The sequence below is a fragment of the Oryctolagus cuniculus genome, assembly GCF_964237555.1.
Source record: "Oryctolagus cuniculus chromosome 16 unlocalized genomic scaffold, mOryCun1.1 SUPER_16_unloc_1, whole genome shotgun sequence".
Classification (NCBI taxonomy): Eukaryota; Metazoa; Chordata; class Mammalia; order Lagomorpha; family Leporidae; genus Oryctolagus; species Oryctolagus cuniculus.
In genome coordinates, this window is record NW_027208201.1 from 4,629,847 (window position 1) to 4,654,368 (window position 24,522).

At 47.9% G+C, this 24,522-nt stretch overlaps 4 protein-coding genes across 15 annotated transcripts in view; 3 read left to right on the plus strand and 1 right to left on the minus strand.

Moving 5' to 3' along the window:
• The first annotated feature begins 270 nt into the window (after nt 1-270).
• On the plus strand, nt 271-4,320 carry LOC100357269 (polycomb group RING finger protein 2). The gene is given in 7 exon segments (XM_051835512.2): nt 271-387; nt 2,869-2,914; nt 2,917-3,208; nt 3,210-3,238; nt 3,241-3,347; nt 3,349-3,621; nt 4,279-4,320. Coding segments are annotated over 7 exon segments (906 nt in total).
• A 1,500-nt stretch (nt 4,321-5,820) lies between these two features.
• Nucleotides 5,821-7,346, minus strand: ACTL9 (actin like 9). Its single transcript, XM_051835539.2, has one exon. It carries the CDS (start codon nt 7,095-7,097, stop codon nt 5,871-5,873), a length of 1,227 nt encoding a protein of 408 aa, XP_051691499.1. The 5' UTR covers nt 7,098-7,346; the 3' UTR covers nt 5,821-5,870.
• Nucleotides 6,043-24,522, plus strand: part of LOC100355985 (vomeronasal type-2 receptor 116) — a 75,950-nt gene continuing 57,470 nt past the window's right edge. For 2 of the 12 annotated variants that reach the window (XM_070067556.1, XM_070067557.1), the window contains exons 1-4: nt 6,043-7,452; nt 8,318-8,472; nt 9,330-9,403; nt 11,724-11,849. The gene's annotated coding sequence lies outside the window, so the exon portion shown is untranslated. The other 10 variants (XM_070067563.1, XM_070067564.1, XM_070067554.1 and 7 more) reach the window with 9 other exon arrangements.
• On the plus strand, nt 18,445-24,521 carry OR2Z1 (olfactory receptor family 2 subfamily Z member 1). Its single transcript, XM_070067566.1, has one exon. It carries the CDS (start codon nt 18,615-18,617, stop codon nt 19,578-19,580), a length of 966 nt encoding a protein of 321 aa, XP_069923667.1. The 5' UTR covers nt 18,445-18,614; the 3' UTR covers nt 19,581-24,521.

Here is a 24,522-nt window from a genome sequence, read left to right on the forward strand (position 1 = left end):
GCAGCCGGGACTTGAACCTGCGCTCCTATGGGATGTTGGCACTGTGGGCAGTGGCTTCGTCTGCTGTGCCATGGTGCCAGCCCTGGGTGCGAATGATTTTGCCAGTTCATGTGGCTGGTGATGGTAGCTTGTTTCCGATGACTTGCCTCCCGAAAGTGCGCTCGCGTCATTTCGCCCGTGGGCTGATGGTATCTGAGGGTCACATTCTGGGAAGTGCCAGAGCTAAGCCAGAAGGTGAGTGCATTTGTCATTTAAACAGGCAGTGGCCCCATGTCCTGCTATGGGGGCTGTACGATTTCCTCCCTCAACATCAGGTACCCGGTGCCAACGTTCCCACAGCCTCATCACCAGTGGGCGTTATCAAACTCTTTGATCTTTGCCAACGTGGTGGGTGAAAAATGATATCGCGGTGCAGTTGTCATGTTCACTTCCCTTCTGAAATTCAGCACCTTCCCCTGTGCCTAAGAACTATGTGTGTCTCTCTCTCTGTGAGCCCAAGATTCATATCTTTGCTGACTTTTCCATAGATTGCCATAGACTGTTGATTCTTTCCAAGAGCTCTTTACATATGACAGACATTACCCTTTCAAGTTATGAAAGGTGCATTAGGCAGGGAGCTGGGTCGGAAGCGGAACAGCCGGGACACGAACTGGCATCCATATGGGATGTCGGCACTGCAGGCGGTGGCTTTACCTGTATGCCACAGTACTGGTCCCCCCCACTGCCCCAATGTCTATAATTGAGTAGGATATGAAGTTATAAACACTGAAATACGAGGGGACTGGCATCTGATGCAGCAGTTAAGATGACACTTGGGGTGCCTGCACCCCACATTGGAGTGCCCAGTTCTCCTGATTCCCCTGCCTGCTAACATGCGCCCTGGGAAGCAGCAGCAGATGGTTCAAGCGGTTAGGCCCCTGTCACTCATGTGGGAGACCTGGAAGGAGTTCTGGGCTCCTGGCTTGGTTGCTTGCTTCATTTACTTATTAACTAAAAAAGATTTACTTATTTGAAAGGCAGAGTTGGGGGAGGGGGGGAGAGAGAGAGATCTCCACTGGTTCATTCCCCAAATGTCTGCAATGACCATGGTCGGGCCGGGCTGAAACCAGGAGTCTGGAGCTCCCTCTGGGTGCTCAGAAGGGAAGCTGTTGTAGATCAGTGGGCACAGCAGGTTCTGGTCACAGGGAAGTGTAGAGGGGGGGTGACAGACCTTCTAGGTCTGATCAGGCCCTTCGAGGAGGGTCTGGCAGGCTGAGACTCCCATCTCTTGTTCAGTGTGGTGTGCTTAGATTTTGGCACAGGGCTGAGCACACACAGCGTTGAGCATGTGAATGAACTAAACCAGAAATGGAAGAAATGAGGACTGCTGGCCCTGGGGAAGATTCCTGGTGGGGGTGGGGTGGGGTGGGGGTATGTGCCTGGGAGTGCAGACTTTAGGGTTCTTAGTGCTTGGGGTTAGTGGGCGGGGGTGGGGAGGCTTCCATATATGACTCATAGAAGGAGTGAGATCTCTTTTTAGTTTTAATTTTTCAAAAAAAAGATTATTTATTTGAAAGTCAGAGTTACACAGAGAGAGGAGGAGACACAGAGATCTTCCACCTGCTAGTTCACTTCCCAAATGGCTGCAACAGCGTGAACTGGGCTGATCCAGAGCCAGGAGCCAGGAGCCAGGAGCCAGGAGCCAGGGGCCAGGAGATTCTTCTGGGTCTCCCCTGTGGGTGCAGGGACCCAAGCACTTGGGCCATCTTCCACTGCTTGCCCAGGCACATTAGCAAGGAGCTGGATTGGAAGTGGAGCAGCCGGGACTCAAATCAGTGCTCATATGGGATGCTGATGTTGCAGGCATAGGCTCAACCTACCGTGCTATAGCACTGGCCCAAGATGGTGAGATTTCTGACACTCTTGAGGTAGTGAGCTCCCCAGCACTGGGAGTGTGTCAGTGGGAAGGGTACGTGATCAGTTGGTGGTACAGGAAATTTCTGCCCCAGGGAGTCTGGTCTCAATGAGCGTCCCGGGGCAGGTGTTTGGCACAGCGCCGAAGCTGCTTGTTTGGGAGGCTTGTATCCCGTATCTGGTGCCTGGGTTCAAGTCCCAGCTTGGCTTATCATTCCAGCTCCCTGCTAATGCACACCTAGAGGGCAGCACGTGATAGCACAGGTCATTGGCTCCTTGCCATCCGTATGGGAAACCTGGCTTGAGTTCCTGGCTCCTGGCTTTGGCCTGACCCATCCCTGGCTGTTCTAGGCATTTGGCAAGTGAACCAGCAGGTGGGAGATCTCTCTCTGCCTTTAAAACAAAATCTTTAAAAAAAATAAATGAGGGTCCTTTGGGTTTCCTGGCAGCCTGGGGCAGTGGGGGTTTCTACACTCCCTCACTTCCTATAGCATCTGAGACTCAGCCTGCCCTGTGCATGGGGCTGGCACTGTGTGTGTGTGTGTGTGCGTGTGTGTGTGTCTCGCTTGAGTTTTGGGTGCCTTGCTTGCTTCAGTCCTGGATCCAAAGACTTTGCAGCTTTAGACTCTTGAGTGTGGAAGTACTGCCCCCTGGTGGGAAAGCAGGAGAAATGTCTCCGTGGCACGAACATGATTGGGGCAATCATTCAGGAGTTTAGACCCCAAAGTTCTAGGCTGATGATTCTTAAGACAGCGAAGATTTAAGCCCAGCTGTGGGGCTTACATGTGGCGGCCTCTGGGACGTGAGTAGGATGGATTAGGTCCTTAGGGTGGAATAATTAATTAAAGGACTTGTGCACCGTTGCCGCCTCCACGCGGATAGCCGGGCTCACCTCTGAACCACACGACTCCCTGGTCCTTGACGGGTCCTTCCGGCATCTTTGGCCGTCCTCCCCTGAGCTCCCCGCTGTCGCAGTCCCATGAGGACCGCGGCGAGGTCCTGGAGCGGGAGAAAGGCGCTCTGTCGAGTTCTACGAAGTGGGGGGCAGGGGCTGAGAGGAGAAGAAGGGCCCCGTGGAAAACGGAGATGGGGACAAGGAGAAGACGGGGATGTGCTTCCTGCGGTGTCCAGCGGCCATGACCCTCATGCAACTCGCCAAGTTCAGCAACAGGATGGATGTGCCGAGCAAGTACAAGGTGGAGGTGGAGCCACGGAAGGAATACTACACTCTCATGGATATCGCCTACATCTACCCGTAGCGGAGGAACGGCCCACTGCCCTTCAACTACCTTGTCCAGCCGGCCTGCAAGTGGCTCACCCACGCCCTCCGAGGGCACCAATACCAGCGTGAGTCAATCAGCGACAAGGCTCCCAGCCCTGCCACCCTGCCAGCCACCTCCTCCGCCCTGCCCAGCCCAGCCACTCCCTCCCATGGCTCTCCCAGTGCCCACGACCCCACCGGTCACCCACTCTACCTCCCCTACTCCCCCATCGGCTGCCGGTGGGGCCGTCGCAGCTGCCTACAAGGGCACCTAGAACTGCCTGCAGGCCCCATCCTCCACCAGCAGGGGGCGCAAGATGACTGTCAACGGAGCTCCTGTGCCCCACCTTAACTTGAGGAAAGAGACCCTCTCCCTCCTTTGGAGCCATGCCTCTCCATTCCCTCCACTTTTTCTGGGCCCTTTTTTCCCACTTCTTCTACTTTCCCCAGCTCCTTCCATCTTAGGGGTGAGGGGTGGGTTTTATAAATCTATCTATGTAAAAAAAAAATAAAGGACTTGTGGCACTTTTCTCCTCCTCCTGTTCTTCCTCCTTCCCTCTCCTCGCCCCACATCCTCTCCTTTGTCCCTACATCCTCCCTTTTGTTGAGATCCTTCCTCAACTCCTTGCAGTGCAAATGGCAAAACAGATAAGTTACACAGGGCAGCAGCTATGAAACAGGTAAGAGGGGAATCCCCTGAGACTTCAAAGAGCTCCCCAGCTGCCTTCTATACTCCCCTCCCCAGCCCCGTGGCGAATTTCCTCTTAAATGGATAAAACCTGAGGTCAAATGCATCCCGTGTGTGAACCTCTTTGCTTCCAATAAAGCAACCTGTTTCTGTTGAGGTCGGTCTCTGTCTCTTTTTCTGTCTCTCCTTTTTGGGGGTATGAGAGACCAGAACGCCAAGCTATTGCAGACCTAACAATAGTTGAATCCTGGAGGGAGGGAGGGAGGGAGAGGGAGAAAGAGAGAGAGAGAGAGAGAGAGAAAAGCCATTGTCCACCCGTTCACTCCATAAATGCTGACAACAGCCAGGACTGGGCCAGGTCAAAGTGAGTAACTGGGAACTCCAGTCTCCCACCTGGGTGGCAGCGACCCGAGCTGCCACTGCCTGCTGCTCCTAGGGTGTGTGCGAGCAAGAAGCTGCAATTGGGAATGGAACCTGAGGCAATCTGGCATGGGATGCAGGACCTGATTGCCGGTCCAAACACCTGCTGCCCTGGTGACTCCACGAGGAGCCAGGGACAGACACGGATGCACCGCTTACCTGTGACTTGCTGTGTGGTTTTCTCCTTGTCATGCTGGGACTGCCTGCGTGAACGCCCTCATGGGGGCCAGTGTGTGATGCTGGCATCCCATATGGGCACCTGTTTGAATTCTGGCTGCTCTGCTTCCGATCCAGCTCCCTGCTAATGCACCTGGGAAAGCAGCAGAAGATGGCCCAAGTGCTTGGATTCCTGCCACCGACACTGGGGACCTGGATAGAGGTCTTGGCTTCAGCTTGGCTCAGCCTTGGCTGCTGTGGATGGATGATCTCTATCTTTCCTTCTCTCACTGTCACTCTGCCTTTCAAGTAAATAAATAAATCTTGGAAAAAAAATGCCCTCACCAGAGGCTGAATCAATGGGGTCTGTTTGTGAACTCCCAAAACCAAGAGCCAAAATAAATCTTTTTCCTTATAGTCTCCGTCAAGTATTCATATAGTTTCCAAAACACTCACACACCGCCCTAGAACCTTCTGGGAGTTCTTGTTTATTGAACGGTTCAGGCTGCCACAAAAAATTAAGTTGTCCACTCTGGAAAATTTTTGCATAAGACTGATGTTGGCTGGGGCCTGTGCTGCGGCTCAGTAGGTTAAATTGCCACCTGCAGTGCTGGCATCCTATATGGGCACCCATATGAGACCTGGCTGTTCCTCTTTGGACCCAGCTCCCTGCTAGTGGCCTGGGAAAGCAATGGAAGATGACTGAAGTGCTTGGGTCCCTGCACCCATGTGGGAGACCTGGAAGAAGCTTCTGGTTCCTGGCTTTGGCTTGGGCCAGCCCTGGCCATTGCAGCTACTTCGGGAGTGAACCAGTGGATGGAAGATCTCTGTGTCTCTTTCCTCTCTGTAACTGACTTCCAAATAAAATCTTAAAAAAAAAAAAAAAAAGGGATGAGGTTAGGAAGGCAGAGAGAGCAAGAGCGAGAGCAAGAGAGATGATTTTTTTTTTTTTTTTAAAGCACAGGTGTTTGGCTGTTAGGAGGCTGTTTGGAGCCCAGGTTTGATTCCTGGCTCTGCTCCTTAGTGAACTCACTAAGGTGCACCCTAGGTGTCAGCAGGTGGTGGCTCAAGTACTTGGGGCTGTGCCACACCCAGGGGAAATCCGGATGGAGCGCCCGGCTCCCAATATGAGTGGTTCCGTCCCAGCTGCCGTGGGCATTCGTGGGGAGTGAACCAGTGGATGCAAGATCTGCCTGTCTCTTTCTCTCTGCCTCTCGAATAACATAACTACTACTACTACTACTACTACTACTACTACTACTACTACTACTACTACTAAGCTAACAGAGGCGTCCTCAGGGTTGGTCGTGGGGGAGGTGAGATCAGGACCGGGGTGTCTCCAAGGAAATGCAGGGCAGGGCAGGGCAGGGTCCCACAGCGGGGCGCACAGAACCGAGCCGGCTGGCAGCAGGAGCTTTATGTTAGGCGGATGGCCTCCCCTCCCCGCCCCACTCAGTAGCACTTGCGGTACACGATGTGCGGGCCCTGCTCCTCGTACTGCTCCCGCAGGACCCAGCAGGACTGGAAGGCGCGCAGCGAGGCCAGGATGGAGCCCCCGATCCACACGGAGAAGTGCCGGGTGGGCTGTGCCGCCACCACCACGTGGGCCTCGGGCGGCAGGGAGCGCAGCAGCTCGGCGCGGAAGCGGCCCTCGAAGCCGGGGAAGAGGGAGGAGCCGCCACACAGCAGCACGTTGTGCGCCACGTCCGAGCGCACCTCCAGCGACACCTTGCGGAGGCTGTGCTCTGCCATGGTGGGGAGGCCCACGGGCGACAGCCCCGGGATCTCGGGAGGGTGGAACAGCAGCTCCGGGCACTGGAACAGCTCCTTGCCCAGCGTGACCGTCCGCCCGTCGGGCAGCTTCAGCGTCTGCCTGCACTCCTGCTCTGAGCGCGCCTGCTCCTTCTGGAAGTCCGCGGCCACGTAACAGTAGCGGTGCTTGATGCTCTCCACGGTGTCCAGGTCGTGCTGCCCCAGAGGGAAGCCAGAGCCCAGCAGCACCTCGGCCAGGAAGGCGGTCAGGTGGTTGCCTGCCAGGTCCAGGCGCTCCGTGGCGTGTGGCAGGTTGTAGCCCTGGAAGACGGGCACGGTGTAGGTGACGCCGTGGCCGGTGTCCACCACCAGCCCGCTGACCCTGCCGTGGGCATAGGCGGACAGCACAGACTGCGAGGCTACGTACATGGCAGGCGCGCACAGCGACTCGAAGGCCACCTCCACCAGCTTCTCGCGGTTGGTGGCGGGGCTGAAGGGCGGGTCCGAGAAGAGCAGCGGGTGGTCCTGGGCGGCCACCTTGAGGTCGTGCTCCAGCAGGTGGCGCCAGATAAGCTCGGCAGCCTCCCAGTCCACCACGATGCCGTGGCGCAGCGGCTGCACCAGCGCCAGCTCCGGGTGCGCGCGTGCCGCCTCGCCGATGAACGTCTCCATTTCGGGCTGCCCCTCGGTGGCCTGCTTCTTGGGTTGGCAGCCCATGAGGGTGGCCACGGTGTAGGTGGGCCGAGCCTGCCCGGCGAAGCCCACTTTGCAGGTGCCCGTGCCCATGTCGATCACCACGGCGCCCGTTCTCGGGGGCAGCCGGTCGCCCACCATGCCAGGGGAGTCCGAGCTGGTCTCTGCGACCGGCCTGGGGGCCTCCAGGGAAGACTCAGGCTCCCGGGGGTGCATGGGATAATCTTCATCCATGGCTGCAGGTGGCCTGGGTGAGGCTCCCTGGTGGCCTCACCTCCCCTTGGGGTGCGTTGCATACAGAGGGAAGGAGAGGCTGAGGCCTGGCCGGGGTGAGCACCCAGAGAGCGAGGTGGACTGAGGGGGGCAGAGGTCTATGACATCATCTTGCCTCCGCCCCCTCCCCCACCCCGGGGGGGGGCGTGCTATAACCTCACAATACAGGGCCAGGGACCGCCCTGCCTAGCCCTCCTTGCCCCAGAATCCACATCTGTTCCCCATGGCCCCTCCCGCCTTCTTGCCACATTTGGGGCCAAAGGACAGAACGTTCCAGAAGAAGGGGCTCTCACACGGCTCCCGGCCTCAGAATCTGGTAAGACCCTGGTGCCTGGCCATGCGGGAAGGCTATGTTTACAGGCCGTGGCAAGCTGGTCACAGGCCTCCTTGGAATATTAGAAAATCCACACTTAGACTCTTCCCATATGCCTGCCTGTCCTTCCAGTCCAGCTGCTCCCTCCACTTGTTTATTTGAAATGAAGATTACATAGAAGGGCAGAGAGAGAGAGACAGAGAGAGAGAGAGAGAGACAGAGAGAGAGAGAGAGACAGAGAGAGAATCTTCCATCTGCGGGTTCATTTCCCAAATGGCCACTGGAGGCCAAAACCAGGAGCCAGGAGCTTCTTCTGGGTCTCCTACATGGGTGCAAGGTTATCCTACATGAGTGCAGGATGATAACTTGGGTTATCATCCACTGCTTTCCCAGGAACATTAGCAGGGAGCTGGATCAGAAGTGGAGCAGCTGGGACTTGAACCAGCACCCACCCATATCGGATGCTGGTATTGCAGGTGGTGGCTTTACCCATTACAGCGCAATGCCAGACTCTGGCTGCTCCACTTCTGATCCAGCTCCCTGCTAACGTTCCTGGGAAAACAATGAAGATGGCTCAAGTACTTGGGCTCCTGCCACTCACATGGAATACCCAGATGGAGTTCCAGGTTCCTGGTTTTGGCCTGACCCAGCCCCTGCCCTTGATGCCATTTGGTGAGTGAGTGAACCAGCAGATGGAAGATCTGTCTCTCCTCTGTAACTTTGCCATTCAACCAATCAACCAATCTCAGTGAGACACCTCTTCCTGGAAGCCTTCCTTGACTTCCCTTCTCTGTACTGCTACTACGTGGTGTGTGTGTGCAGGCAATCTGTCTCCTCTCCTAGTTTCCCCCATGCTTTCCCTTGGCAGGAGTGAGGCTGGATGGAATGCAAGAGGTCTTCAGCACAGACAAGAGGACCAGGGGTTGCATTTGAGAGCAAAGAATCGTTTCAACAAGGGATAGGAGTCTGCACAATCACTCAGGAGAAATGCTTCAAAACCATGGCTGCATTGGGTGGCATCAGGTATCCTGTTAGTTAAAAAAAATAAAAAGTGATTTTTTTAAGTAGTATGTGTGCATGCATTTGGTAGTAAGATACCCAGGAACAGTGCTACTGAATACATTATGGGGCTATCTAAGTAGGATAGGTGTAACTGCTAGTTCTGTCTAGATTTATTACTCTGCTGGAGAGTGGGATTTGTTAAACTAGAGCTGAAACAACAAAGCTGAATAAACTGATTTATTAACTTGCAAGATGTTACAGGGTTGCAAAGATGCCACACCAAAAACGACTGATTCTCTTTATTGTGGTAGCTCTGTTCCATAAGATTGCTGTGACACTGGATTAGTGGAGGCTGAGACTTCAGCTCTGGTCATAACATTTTCATCAACAATTAATACGAAGTGTTGTGTTTTGTGTATTTCTGTTGAGAGACACCTTACTTAACATATATGGGGTGTCTTCAACAAACTCATGAATGAATGAATTAAAAAATAGTGTAAAAAAATTAGTGTGTATTTTCTGTGGAAATTTTGAAATCCCTTTAGTATTGTTTTCCTGCTGAAAAACAAAAACCCTGAGACCAATTAATTAAACTTTCTTAAATTTTAATAAAAAGTGATCTGAGCAAGACATGGGTTTACAAGCAGGCGTTGCTCCACACTGAAGATGGTTCAGCATGCCCCCACCTACAAGTGGTGAACCGCATCTCCAACCAGAGAAGCAAGAAATTCCATGCAGGGATGACTTTGCCTCATTTGAACATAATTTGGCAGCCTTCACTTTGAGATTGGCTGAGGGCTCAGCTGCTGTGATTGGGTGAGGCTCTGTTGCCTGGTTACCAGAGTATACTTCTAGGCTAAGTCATAACTTCTTTGCAGATCAAGCTAGGTTGCAGTTTATGGGGTATGGAGGCTGGCTTCGGACAAATTTCATCACCCAAGTATGGACACAGGTGCGTCCCAATTTATTTCAGTTCAATAACTCTCTGACTTTACAGTCAACAGCGTTATAACTTTTGGGTGAAAGAAGCTTAACCGCCTCCTGTTTTTTCTGTAAGGCACATCAAAACTTTATTTTAAAAAAGATTCATTTATTTGAAGAGGAGAGAGAGAGAATCTTCCATCTGCTGATTCACTCCCTAATGGCTGGGGGCTGGTCCAATCAGAAGCTGGGAACCAGGAACTCCATCTAGGCCTTCTATGTGGGTGGTAGGGGCCTTAGTGCACTTGGGTCATCCTTCACTGCTTTCCCAGGCACATTATCAGGGAGCTGGCTTAGAAGTGGAGCAGCCGGGACTCAAACTGATTTTGAGTTGTGGGGTGTCAGCATTGCAGGCAACAGCTTAGCTCTCTGTGCCACAGTGGCAGCCCCAGGACTTTCTTATGTTTTTTTTTTTTTTTTAAAGATTTATTTATTTATTTGAAAGTCACAGCTGGATAGAAAGTGGAGCAGCCGGGTCTCGAACTGGCGCCCATATGGCATGCTGGCACTTCAGGCAGGGGCGTTAACCCACAGCACTGGCCCCAGGACTTTATGTTTAGAAACACCGGATAACACTTCAGTCAGGTCTGGGCTAGGATAAAACCAGGAGCCAGAAACTCCATCCAGGTTTCTCACATGGAGTTGTACCATCTTCCTCTGTCTTCCCAGGCACATTAGCAGGAAGCTGGCTCAGAAGTGGAGCAACTGGGATTTGGACCAGCTCTCTGATATGGGAAGCTGGCATTGCTATTTCACAATGTTGCACCCCAAGACCTTCTTAATTGAGGAAGCAGAGTGCTGAGTTTCCATGCAAACTCCTTACCTCCGTAAAGACTGCCTTGATTGTTGGCTTGCAAAGCAGATTGCACAATGAATGTTAAATCCAGCTTTTAAGACCTGGTTGTATGGAATGCCAGGTTGAGTAGCTTGAACCAAACTCACAGGTAGATCAATTACTAATGTCTGTCATGGGCTTGGAATTTGAGAAGGTTGGCATGACCCAAGAATGTTTCTGATGGCCACTACCCACTATGTATCAGGGACTCACCATGTATCACTTTAAAAAAAAAAAGATTTATTTATTTATTTATTTGAAAGAGTTACAGAGAGAAGGAGAGGGAGAGAGAGAGAGAGGTCTTCCATTCACTGGTTCACTCTCCCAGATGGCCCCAATGGCTGGAGCTATGCCAATCTGAAGCCAGGAGCCAGGAGCTTCTTGGCTCTCTCACATGGGTGCAGGGGGCCCAAGGACTTGGGCCATATTCTACTGCTATCCCCAAACCACAGCAGAGAGCTGGATTGGAAGTGGAGCAGCCAGGACTCAAACTGGCACGCATATGGGATGCTGACACTGCAGGCGGTGGCTTTACCTTCTATGCCACAGTGCTGGCCCCCATGTCTCACTTTTGTTCCTGCTTCCTTCTGGTTCTACCCTGTTGCCACCTGTCTGACTCAGCTTTATTTTAAGCAATACTCTATAAATCTCTCTGCTTTGCCCTTGAGAGAGTCACCTATTACTTCCTGCAGTGCCTCTCTGGCCCTTGTCCTTTCTATGGATAACATCATTGGCACTAGAACCATCCACCTCCACATTGCTGCTTCTCTACAGTCTTGGAGACCTCTCAAGAAGAGTTTAGAGGAAGAATTGTCCCAAGCCAGGGAAGCTGCCAAGTGGCTGACTGTCCCTTCACCATCACTGCCTCATTTTTTAGCTCAAAATAAATCTCCTGGGCTGGCACTGCGGCTCACTAGGCTAATCCTCCACCTGCAGTGCTGGCACACTGGGTTCTAGTCCGGGTTGGGGCGCCGGTTCTGTCCCGGTTGCTCCTCTTCCTGTTCAGCTCTCTGCTGTGGCCCAGGAAGGCAGTGGAGGATGGCCCAAGTGCTTGGGCCCTGCACCCACATGGGAGACCAGGAGAAGCACCTGGCTCCTGGCTTCAGATTGGCGCAGCATGCTGGCCGTAGTGGCCATTTGGGGGGTGAACCAATGGAAGGAAGACCTTTCACTCTGTCTCTCTGCCTGTCAAAAAAAAAAAAAAAAAAAAAAAAAAAAAAAAAAAAAAAAAGAAATGTCCTGGACATCACATTGTGTGTGTTCATTTGTAGCAATGGATACACACATATCCTTCTCCCAAACAAAAGAACTTAGATGTTTGCCACACTGATTGATCTACATCAGCATTACCCATTCCTCTTGTGGTTAATTGAGAAATGTTTTCCTGTAATCCTCCAGGGATAATCCAAATATCAAGGGTTCCAGGCTTTCATTGCAACTAATTTCTCCCTAGCAGAAAGGAGGACCCAGAGGGTGTCTGATGCAACTGCTGTCCCTGGAGTCCTCATCCCCAGATGATGACGTCTATATTTGCACAGACTGAGTGCAGAGTGCTGGTTAAGTGCAAGATGCTGGAATCCAGGTAGGTTTTACCAGGGACTATCCTCAAATGAGGTGTGTTGACATGTTTATGGGGGCACTGAGCAGGGTCCCTCTGCATTTAGGCCCTGGTGAGAGTGGCTTGTGGAGATCTTGGGGGTCCAAGGATGATTTAAGAGTCCAGATCACAGTGGCAGGATGGGTTCAAGCATCTGCTGATATTGTTTTCCACAAGCACATTTTGCCTACTGAGTTTATACAGGTATTTGGATGGGGAGATCGATTCTTGCCTCTCTCTTTGACTTTTGCCAACCTGTGGGCAGATGTCTGGTAGTTAGGCCAAATGCACATTTTTTTTATCTGTATGTTGTCACTGTTGTGAACCTAAGCAGATTGGACACAGATAACAGGTGGCCAGCCATGTTGACTTCCACAATAAGAAATGTTCCAAGTAGTAAGGGGTGGGTACCTGACTTTGGACATGGGTCTAAGACCAGCATAACCTGTCTCACATGTAGGTTGGGGGCACCTTCAGCTTCCCTTCTGATCCCTGGGGAGTAATCCTCAGATTGGAACTCCAGGGCAGCCTATTTGTGTATTAACTTCCAAGAACAGGCAGTATCCAGAATGGAGACAGCCCAGAATTTGAAATTAGACAGCTGGGAATTTCAATCTGAGCCCAACCTATCTCTCTCTCTCTCAAAGATTTATTTATTTATTTGAAAGAGTTACAGAAAGGCAGAGGCAGAGAGAGAGAGAAAGAGAGATATCTTCCATCTGCTGGTTTACTCCCCAGATGGTTGCAATAGCCAGAGCTGTGCTGACCTGAAGCCAGGAGCCAGGAGCTTCTTCTGGGTCTCCCACACAGATGCAGGGGTTCAAGGACCTGGGCCAACCTCTACTGCTTTCCCAGGACATAGCAGAGAGCTGGATCAGAAGTGGAGCACCTGGGACTCAAACTGGTTCCCTTATGGGATGCTGGCACTGCAGGCAGCAGCCTTACCCTCTATGCCACAGTGCTGGCCCCAAGTCCAACCTCTCTTACTAGCCCTGTGACTTTAGGGAAGTCATCCTCTCTTTGACAGTTAAGACAAAAATATTTCCCTAGCAGAAGATATTCATTCAACAACTATTTATTGGGAAAATAATAGCTGTGGGTCCTTGAGCTATTGTAGTTAGACAAGGGAAAGAAACAAGGACTGCCCCGTAAACCAGTATGTCGTTGCTTGGTTATTATGGTGGCCAAGGATCTAGATCATGCCTGGTAATAGGGTCAAGAAAAGAGATCTTTAAATTTTATTTATTTGAAAGGCAGAGGAGAGAGAGGGAGAGAGGGAGAGAGGGAGAGAGGGAGAGAGGGAGAGAGAGAGAGAGAGAGAACATCTTCCATCTGCTGACTCACTCCCCAAATAGCCACAATGGCCAGACGGACAAAGCTGTTCCAGGCCAAAGCCAGGAGCCCTGTAGCTCCATGTGGGACTCCAACATGGATGGCAAGGCCCCAAGTATTTGAGCCATTCTGCTGCTTTCCCAGGTGCATTAACAGGGAGCTGGATTGGAAGTAGAGCTGCTGGGACTGGAACTGGCTTTCCAATATGGGACACCAGCATTACAAGTGGTGGCTTAACCCACTGTGGCACAACACTGGCTCCAAGACAAGTGAGTTTCACTGGCCATAGGAAGATAAGTAACGTAGCTCCTTTCGCCTACTCACTCAGTGGCAGCAAAGAGATCCCAGATACAAATACTGGCATTGTTGAAGCAAATGGGAAAACAGAGTGGTAAAACCCAGCTCTAAAACTTGTCCACCCAGATGAGGATTTATTTAGGATTCACTCTGAGATGCTTTATCCAAGATTAAAATCATAGTGACTTTCCAGCTCTGCTTGGCTGACTACAGGGCAGGAGGTTGGGTGACTGGAAACATTTTTTTTCCAACAGAAGTTTTTGGGGAAAGAGCATGTCAACAGCTCAGGGATCATGACTGTGCTAGAGGAACTGCTGGCTATAGATCTCAAGACCCAGAGCCTTTTAAATTGTATTTAGATGCAACAAAGGCAGTGGGACCACTTGGGCACTCTGGAAGGAAGGCTGAGCTTGCGAGAGTCTGACACTGGCTGAACATTTTTGCAAGAAGAATCAGAAGACCCAGCGGTGGGGCAATCACACTGTGCTCAGACTCAGGTGTCCACCAGCAAGACTCTGGTGTCTTTTTTTTTTTTTTTTGACAGGAAGAGTGGACAGTGAGAGAGAGAGACAGAGAGAAAGGTCTTCCTTTGCCGTTGGTTCACCCTCCAATGGCCGCCGCGGCCAGCGCACTGCGGCCGGCGCACTGCGCTTATCCGATGGCAGGAGCCAGGAGCCAGGTGCTTTTCCTGGTCTCCCATGGAGTGCAGGGCCCAAGCACCTGGGCCATCCTCCACTGCACTCCCTGGCCACAGCAGAGGGCTGGCCTGGAAGAGGGGCAACCGGGACAGAATCTGGCGCCCCAACCGGGACTAGAACCCGGTGTGCCGGTGCCGCTAGGTGGAGGATTAGCCTAGTGAGCCGCGGCGCCGGCTGACTCTGGTGTCTTAAGGCAGATTCTGGGGAGCTATTGGCTTATTTTAATCTTACTCTTGAGTTCATTCTTTTAACCACTTGTCCATATAACTCCTGTGCTCTAGGCCTTCTGCCTGGAACAATCTTCTTTCCTCTAACATATAGAAAACTTCCACTTCATCTTCAAAACTCAGTTCCAATGTCCCAATGAAGTCTTCCCTGACGCCATTCCAGCCATCTTCATCCCCTGGATACCCAAAGCATCACGAATACATTTCTATAATATTTTATTTAAAAAAATGATTTTAAAATTTATTTGAGCTGGTGCCATGGCTCAATAGGCTAATCCTCCGCCTGCAGCACCAGAACCCCAGGTTCTAGTCCCAGTTGGGGCACCGGATTCTGTCCTGGTTGCTCCTCTTCCAGTCCAGCTCTCTGCTGTGGCCCGGGAGTGCAGTGGAGGATGGGCCAGGTGCTTGGGCCCTGCACCCCATGGGAGACCAGGAGGAAGCACCTGGCTCCTGGCTTGGGATCAGTGCAGCGCACGTAGTGGCCACTTGAGGGGTGAACCAACGGAAAAAGGAAGACCTTTATCTCTGTCTCTCTCACTGTCTAATTCTGCCTGTCAAAAAAATAAAAAAAATTTATTTGAAAGGTACTGTGACAGAAAAGGAGAGACAAGAGGATATCTTCCATCCATTGGTTCACTTCCTAAATACCAGCAACAGCCAGAGTTGGGCTAGGCAAAATTCAGGAGCTTGAAACTCCATTCCAGGCATCCCACATACGTGGCAGGTACCCAAATACTTGGGCCATTATCTTCCATCTTCCCAGACACATTAGCAGGAAGCTGGGTTAAAAGTGGGCACACTGATGTGGGATTCAGGTGTTCTAGCCCACAACTTACACGGCTCTGCAATAATGCCAACCCATTCATTTCATTTCTGATCAGACTATTCTGAAACAATTTGGACAATGCTTATGTCCCCTCTCATACTTTAAATTCTGCAACTTACTCTCTTTTATCATTGACTATTTTGGAAGATGCCACCAGTGAGAAACTCTACTCCACTGTTGGTTGGAATTCACTCTTAGAAAGTTCTTTGTTGGGGTAAACCATATAGCTGGATTCAGTGTCCACCCCTCTAGCATGAGGTAGTTGATCCTACCCTGTCCCTTTAAAAAATCCCTTCCAACAAGAGGCTCCTTCAACCTTGACTTATGGTGGACCCAGCTACAGAACATCACACACCTCACCGACTGCATTTCCATCTTTTACAAAGATTCTGTTCATTTATTTCCTGTCACAGACTGCTTATGGAGACTGTGGGGTCCAGGGAAATGGAGATCTTTCTTGGGTGATTAACCTACAAATACCTTATGCCCAGCCCAGTGCATGACAAATTTTGTTGAGTACATGAATGAATGGTGATGACTTGGGTGTGACAGTGTGACAAATAACCAAAGGCGGCCTTGAGTGAGGAATAACTCTAATGGAAGCCTCATGACAGGACTCAGGGAGGACTCTCAATAGAATCTACTTGTCTTTGAGTGGCCAGCGTTGCTGCTTCTTAACCACTCCAAGTTGAGGACAGACATTTGTTGGATCCTGAACTTTACATTGTTGGGAGTTGTGGGTTGTGTATTTCAGGACAGTCTAGGTTTCTCCAGGAGCCTGGAGGTTGTCAAGGAAATGAAGTAGTCCTGATTTAAGTGTACAGTGCCTCTTGGTCCTTGGTCATCTTTTTTGTTTACCTTATTTACTCAGGAAATATTTATTAGAGGTATAAAATCTTCTAGGACTAGTGTCATATAGTAATCCTTGAAACTGAGTCACACTACTTACAGGATTCTAGTCTACCATCCAATACATTGAAGCCACCAATAATAGCTAAGCTTGTTGATAATTGTCTCCCCAACCCTAGGCCACTCAGCTCCCAATATGCTGTCACCTATACTGCTGTCACAATGCCTCTGTGGTTGTAACTTTAGAGTCACACCCTCAGTTTGACCTCAGTGTTGGATCAATATACTTTTGCTTTGCTCCAGATTCTCATCAAGGAATTTTCACAAAGGCCCTTCTCTCTGTTTTCTTGCTTGATATGTGACCTATGACCCCTTATTTCACCTCCCAGCCTATTTGGAATCTCATCACTGCTTTGGCCAAAGGATCCTTGGAATGAGGGACCTTGAAGCATTCTGTTAGGACGATGTTACTTTAACTTGCACTCAAAATTTTGACTGCAAAATCATTTTTAATTTTTAATTTAATGTAAATTAAAAAGTGGTTAGCTCGATAGAATAAATAAAGGGGAGAGTGATCCAACATGGGAAGTGAGATACTCAGCAGACTCATAGAATGGCGGATGTCCTAAATAGCACTCTGGCCTCAGAATCAGCCCTAAAGGCACTCGGATCTGGCTGAAAAGCCCATGAGAGTATTTCAGGCATGGAAAGCCAAGACACTCTGGCAAAAAGATCTCTGTGAGTGAGATCCCAGTGGAAAGAACAGGTCTTCAAAGAGGGAGGTGCCTTTCTCTGAAGGGAGGAGAGAACCTCCACTTTGACTATGACCTTGTCTAAACAAGATAAGAGTCGGAGAACTCAAGGGGCTTCCATAGCCTTGGAAACTCATGACTGGTGCATAGGGAGATTACTGATGCCATAAACAGGAGTGTCAATTTGTAAAGTCAACAACAGGAGTCACTGTGCACTTACTCCTCATGTAGGATCTCTGTCCTTAATGTGCTGTACACTGAGGCTTAATGCGATAACGAGTACTCAAACAGTATATTTCACTTTGTGTTTCTATGGGGGTGCAAACGATTGAAATCTTTACTTAATGTACACTAAACTGATCTTCTGTTAAAAAAAAAAAAAGAAACTATCAATTCCCAACTTGACTCTCACTGGGATTAAACATGACAATAGGTCTGATCTGATTTCATCATCATTTAAAAAAAATCATCTATTATTTTTCACTTTATGTTTCTGTGTGGGAACAAACTGTTGAAATCCTTACTTAAGGTATACTAAGCTGATCTTCTGTATACTAAGATAATCGAAAATGAATCTTGATGTGAATGGAAGGGGAGAGGGAGTGGGAAAGGGGAGGGTGGTGGGTGGGAGGGACGGTATGGGGGGGGAAGCCATTGTAACCCATGAGACGTACTTTGGAAATTTATATTCATTAAATAAAAGATAAAAAAAAAAGTGGTTAGCTTTTGACTAGGATGTGGCCAGGTGTCTCAATCAGAAATTCAAGTAATTTCTTTCTCATCTCATGCCTGTGATAGATATCACTAAGTGATCAAGGGGTTCACCCCCCCTTCCTACTGATCTTAGGCATGGCCTCATACCTCAATACAGCATCACAAATAAGCCAGTCCCAAAAGGACAAATACCATATATTCCCCCTGATCTGTGACAACTAACAGAGCACCTAAAAGGTAATCTAAAGAAGTGAAATTAACACTCTGATATGCAATGATTTTGAACAGCCCTTGTATCAGCTGTTGAGGAACAGTTATTTTTTTTTAATACAATTTGTTGAACTCCTTATGTAGTATAGAGTTAATTGTATGTGTATAAAGTTAATTGAAAATAGATCTTAGAAAAAAATAAGAATGGGAATAGAAGAGGGAGGAGGAAGAGGGGTGGGAGGGTGGGTATAGTGGGAAGAATCACTATATTCCTAAAATTGTACTTATGAAATATATGAGGTTTGTATTCCCAAAATGAAAGGTTTCTGGGGAAAAAAAGACAATATCACAGGCAGCCACTACCAAATGGTGATGACTGGCATGTGGGATGAAAATGGTTTACTTTTTACTTGTTGAGCTCTTCATTTTGTAGAATGATTAAGCTTTTAACTGCAGTGTAAATTAAAAATGTTATTTAAAAAAGAATGATTTTATATAAAAAAGGATGGACTGATGCTTTAGATGATGCAATGCTTATAATAACTACTTAGAAAATTGATAAGGCAAAATATAATCTTAATGAAATAATTTAAAATATACATAATATTTTATAGGCTAATAGTAAGCATTTATTTACATATGATAATTTTGTTTTTCATCAAATTATTCTTTTCAATTAAATTAAATTATTATTTTAGTATATTATAAATTCTTTTGGATTTTTTAGAGACAATTTATGAATTAAACAATTTTATTGCTTCCTCTCTAAAAAATTATCTGCTGTACATACTCAGGTGTCTTGCCACAGTCTCTTCCTCCTCCAGCTGAAGTCTTTTGTATATAACATGAGGCATGTAAATGAATCCGTGTCCTCGGACTTCATTCTGGTAGGACTCTTTAGTCAGTCAGGGCCACGTCAGCTCCTCTTCTCCCTGGTGGCTGCTATGTTTATCATGGGCCTTTTGGGCAACACTACTCTACTTTTCTTGATCCGCATGGACTCCCGGCTTCATACACCCATGTACCTTCTGCTCAGCCAGCTCTCCCTGTTGGATGTTGGCTTCCCCTTGGTCACCATTCCCAAGATGGCATCAGACTTTCTACAGGGAGAAGGTTCCATCTCCTTTGGGGGTTGTGCAGCTCAAATATTCTTCTTGACATTGATGGGTGTGGCTGAGGGTGTCCTGCTGGCTCTCATGTCCTATGACCGTTATGTTGCTGTGTGCCATCCCTTGCAGTATCCTGTGCTCATGAGGCATCAGGTGTGCCTGCTAATGGTGGGTACCTCGTGGATAGCAGGTGTGCTCAATGCCTGCATCCAGACATCCATCACCTTGCATTTCCCCTACTGTGCCTCCCACATCGTGGACCACTTCTTCTGTGAGGTGCCAGCCCTGCTGAAGCTCTCTTGTGTAGACACCTCTGCCTATGAGTTGGCACTGTCCACTTCTGGGGTGCTGATCCTCATACTTCCGCTTTCCCTCATCGCCACCTCATATGGTCACGTATTAGGGGCTGTTCTACGCATGCACTCAGAGGAGGCCCGAAACAAGGCATTCACCACGTGCTCTTCTCACATCACCGTAGTGGGACTCTTTTATGGCGCTGCAGTGTTTATATACATGGTACCTAGTTCCTACCACAGCCCATACCAGGACAATGTGGTTTCTCTCTTCTACAGCCTTATCACCCCCACACTCAACCCTCTCATCTACAGTCTGAGAAACCGGGAGGTGCGGATGGCTTTGATCAAAGTGCTCAGCAGAGCTGGGATCAGGTCAAAATTATGTCCACCCTGGAAACTGCTGTGATTCCAGTGGTCCTGCATCCAACCCATCCTTTCAAAGCATTGACTGGTGGTGCAGCTGCTGAGCCCTTCTATCCAAGGCTGAGTGACCGTCCATTTCCACCCTGTTCCATGACTCATCAGGTTTATGTTTTCCCCCATGGACTGCTGGAAAGTAAGGGTAACAATCTCAATCACTTTTACTATGTTCTTTCTCTAACAATGCATTATTTCCAAGAATGAGAAACCCTATTTTGTAAAGTTGAAATTTCTCTGTTACTGGATTGATAATTATACTAATTAACATTTGTTGGCCAGTTGATCTACTAAGCGTGTTATTTCATTATTATGACAGCTTTGAAATATAGGGAGTAGTATGAGAGTACTTCAACAAGCTCATAGATAATGGAATGCACATGTTAGTGCAAAAATATTTGATATCCTTGCATAGTTTTATCATTATATGCACTTACATGAACGTTTTCAAGACTTCTCTTCCTTGGATTTCAGAAATTTTTTTTGTAGCAACACAAAATTTTACTCTACTTTTACAAACTTTTTGAAGTCCCCTCCTGTATTTTATGTATAAAAGAAGACTCAAAAAACTCAATAGTGGTCATGCTGTAACAAGGTAGAATAGACATGTGAATTCATAGTCTTCTTTTGCCAAAGAGGGATCTCCAACTACTGTGGTTTGATTATCAAATTATACAACAGGTGAGAGAGAGAAAGGCAGGGAAGGAGAGAGAGAGAGAGAGAGAGAGAGAGAGAAACAAGGAGGGTGAAAACAACATTTGGAGGATTGTCAGGTTCTGGAAGATTTAAATCATTGTTTTGAAAGGTGATGGAGGCATTAAACTCAATATTATTCATACCATGTTTGTTAAAATTTGGGGTTTACTGTTTTTTTTTTTTTTTCATCTGTGAATTTTTTTATTGTGAATTCTTTTTTTTCCCTCAAAGAAACCTTTTATTTAATGGGTACAAATTTCATAAGTACAACTTTAGGAATACAGTAATTCTTCCCACCACACCCACCCTCCAACCCCTACTCCCACTCTACTTCCTCCTCCCTCTCCCATTCCCAGTCCCATTCTCCATTAAGATTCATTTTCAATTAACTTTATACACAGAAGACCAACTGTATACTAAGTAAATATTTCAACAATTTGCAAACACACACACAGAAAAAAACTGTTTGAGAACAAGTTTTAAAGTTAATTTTCACAATATAACTCATTGAGGACAGAGGTCCTATATGGGAAGTAAGTGAACAGTGACTCCCATTGTTAATATAACAATTGACACTCTTATGTATGATGTCAGTGATCATCTGAGGCTTTTGACATGAGCTGTCAAGGCTATGGAAGCCTTCTGAATCCACAATCTCTGTCAGTATTTAGACAAAGCCATAAGCAAAGTGGAATTTCTCTCCTCCCTTAAGAGAAAAGTACGCCCTTTTTTGATGGCCACTTCTTTCCACTAGGATCTCACAGATATTTTTTTGCCACAGTGTCTTGGTTTTCCATGCCTGAAATGCTTTCATGGGATTTTCAGCCAGACTAGAATGCCTTAAGGGCTGATTCTGAGGTCAGAGTGCTATTTAGCAATTTTCATTCTATGAGTCTGTTGTGTGTATTGCTTCCCATGTTGGAACATTCTCTCTCTCTTTGTAAAGATTTATTTATTTATTTGAAAGACTGAGTTACACAGAGAGAGAACGAGAGGCAGAGAGAGAGAGAGGTCTTTCATCCGCTGGTTCACTCCCCAACTGGCTGCAATGGTCAGAACTGCGTTGATCTGAAGCCAGGAGCCAGGAGCTTCTTCTGGGTGTCCTACATGGGTGCAGGGGCCCAAGGACTTGGGCCATCTTCTACTGCTTTCCCAGGCCATAGCAGAGAGCTGAATTGGAAGAGGAGCAGCGGGAACTAGAACTGGCACCAATGTGGAATGCCAACATCACAGGTGGCAGCTTTACCCGCTATTGCCACAGTGCTGGTGGGGTTTACTGTTGACCAGAATCTGGCTTTTGTCAACAGCCACTTAGTATTTTTTTGGGGGAGGAGGCAAATTTCATTTCTTGTAAACAATTATCCAGCTCTTGGACAAGATTCAACTTAAAAAATTTTTTTAACAGCTTTTTTGAGGTAAGGTTGATATGCAATAAATTGCTTATATTTAAGATTTAAAATTTGATGAACTTTCAAACACACACATGAAATAATCACCACAATCAACAGTGAAAAAAAATATATATATTCATCACTCCCAGAAGTTTGGTGGTATTCTTTAGTTGACCTTCCCTTCCTCCTTCTGCAAAGAACTATTGATCTACTTTATGTCACCAAAGCTCAGTTTTCATTTGCTTGAGTTTTACACAAATAGAACCATAAGTATATACTTTGGTTTGGTTTCCTTCTCTTGGCAAAGTATTTTGAGTGTCATTCATATTGCATTTATTTCATTACTTTCACTGGAGGGATACCACATTCATTCCGAAAGCAACATCTTTGGACTAATGTTAGTGCGGAAATCTTGTTCCATTATTTTGCCTATTTATGTCTTCATACTTAAATTGCATTTCTAGTAGGCAACATATATTTGGGGCATGCTTATTTTATCTAACCTGAGGATATTACCTTGATTTCAAAACCAGATAAGGACATGATAAAAAAGAAAATAGCCCAATATCCCTCATGAACACAGATGCAAAAATTCTCAACAAAATACCAGCAAACTGAATCCAACAGCACATCACAAGGGTCTTTCATCCCAACTGATGATAGTTGCTCACTGCAGCCACTCTTAATCATTATAGTTCTGGAAGTTTTAGCCAGAGCCATTAGGCAAGAGAAAGAAAGAAAAGGCATACAGGCTGGCGCCGCGGCTCACTAGGCTAATCCTCCGCCTAGCGGCGCCGGCACACCAGGTTCTAGTCCCGGTTGGGGCGTCGGATTCTGTCCCAGTTGCCCCTCTTCCAGGCCAGCTCTCTGCTGTGGCCAGGGAGTGCAGTGGAGGATGGCCCAGGTGCTTGGGCCCTGCACCCCATGGGAGACCAGGAAAAAGCACGTGGCTCCTGGCTCCTGCCATCGTATCAGCGCGGTGCGCCGGCCGCAGCGCGCTGGCCGTGGCGGCCATTGGAGGGTGAAACAACGGCAAAGGAAGACCTTTCTCTCTGTCTCTCTCTCTCTCACTGTCCACTCTGTCAAAAAAAAAAAAAAGGCATACAAACAAGAAAGGAAGAAGTCAAATTATCCTTGATTGTATATGACATGCTTCATATATAAAGAAACCAAAATATTCTACAGAGACCCAGCCCTGGATAATACGAATCTGCTTATATTGTACACTTTGAATCACATCCCTTGTCATCTTCTGTGACCAATTTCTTTCACTTGGCACTAATGTTTCTAAGTTTTTTTCCATATTGTAGCATGTATCAGTCTGTAATATACTTTTCTTACAATATATCTTGATCTCTTTTTGGTACCTCTGGTTGCTCATAATAGATGGTAATATTACAAGGGTACTTTCTTTAATATTTTGGATAATGTTTGTAGGACTGCCATTATCTCCAACTTAAATGTTTGTAAAAAATGATCAGTGAAGGGCCGGCTCTGTGGCTCACTTGGTTAATCCTCCACCTGCAGTGCCGGCATCCCATATGGGCGCCAGTTCTAGTCCTGGCTGCTCCTCTTCCAGTCCAGCTCTCTGCTGTGGCCCGGGAGTGCAGTGGAGGATGGCCCAAGTGCTTGGGCCCCTGCAGCAGCATGGGAGACCAGGAAGAAGCACCTGGCTCCTGGCCTTGGATCAGCATAGCTCTGGCCATAGCGGCCATTTCGGGGGTGAACCAACAGAAGGAAGATCTTTCTCTCTGTCTCTCTCTCTCACTGTGTAATTCTATCTTGTGTTGGAATGAGAAGGCCATGCCAAGGTGGCCACTGGCAACAGAAACTGCCTGGCAACAGGCTGTGATTGGATGGTTTTGGAAACCACATGACAATGGAGCCTGACTGACAACAGGCTGTGATTTGATGCCTTAGAAAACCACATGACAACAGAGCCTGACTGGCAACAGGCTGTGACTGGATGGCTTCAGAAACTATCTGGCAACAGGGTGTGATTGGTTAGGGCATAGACCTTCCCTTGACCGGATTGGCTGCCTTGGCTATACAAGCTGCTGTAGCAAATGAAATAAATGAGTCTTCAGGCTGCTTGCCTGCTTTCACCCGACTCCTGGGGTCTCTGTGGTGACTCCATGCCTCTTGCCCCCACCACGCTCCTCCTCTCAGAATGAATCCACAGCAACACTATCTGTCAAATAAATAAAAAAAATCAGTGAAGATTTTATAGACTTTCCTTATCCTCCAGGGTCTGGATTCTAGAACCAACAGGATTTAATCATCCAAATTTTCTTTTTTAAAAATATTCCTGGGTCTGGAGTTGTGGTGTAGAGGGTAAAGCTACTGCCTGAAGTGCCGACATCCCATATGGGCCCCATTTGAGTCCCAGATGCTCCACTTCCAATCCAGCTCTCTGTTATGACCTGAGAAAGCAGGGTCCTTGGGCCCCTGAGCCCATGTGGGAGACCTGGAATAAGCTCCTGTGTCCTGGCTTCAGGTTGGCCTGGCCCTGGCCATTGTGGCCATTTTGCGGGGGGGTGAACTAGTGGATGCCTGTATGTAATTATGCCTTTTCAATAAATAAACCTTTAAACATTCCTTTAACAACTTTTTTTTTTTTGGGATAAACATATACAACTTACAGATTTTTGGTAGAATGTAGGGCAATATTTCAACATATGTATACAAGTGTAAACTGTTGCCATGTATATTGCATTAGGCAATGCATTATGTAAGATGATTTCACAGAGATTTCTAAGTGAAATCAGAGGAAAATAACTTTATATATATATATATTTTTAAAGATTTATTTATTTATTTGAAAGAGTTACACAGAGAGAGAAG

Excerpts from the sequence above, each read along its gene's own strand:
- ACTL9 (XM_051835539.2), bottom strand. The coding sequence starts at position 7,097 with ATGGATGAAGATTATCCCATGCACCCCCGGGAGCCTGAGTCTTCCCTG.
- OR2Z1 (XM_070067566.1), top strand. The coding sequence starts at position 18,615 with ATGAGGCATGTAAATGAATCCGTGTCCTCGGACTTCATTCTGGTAGGA.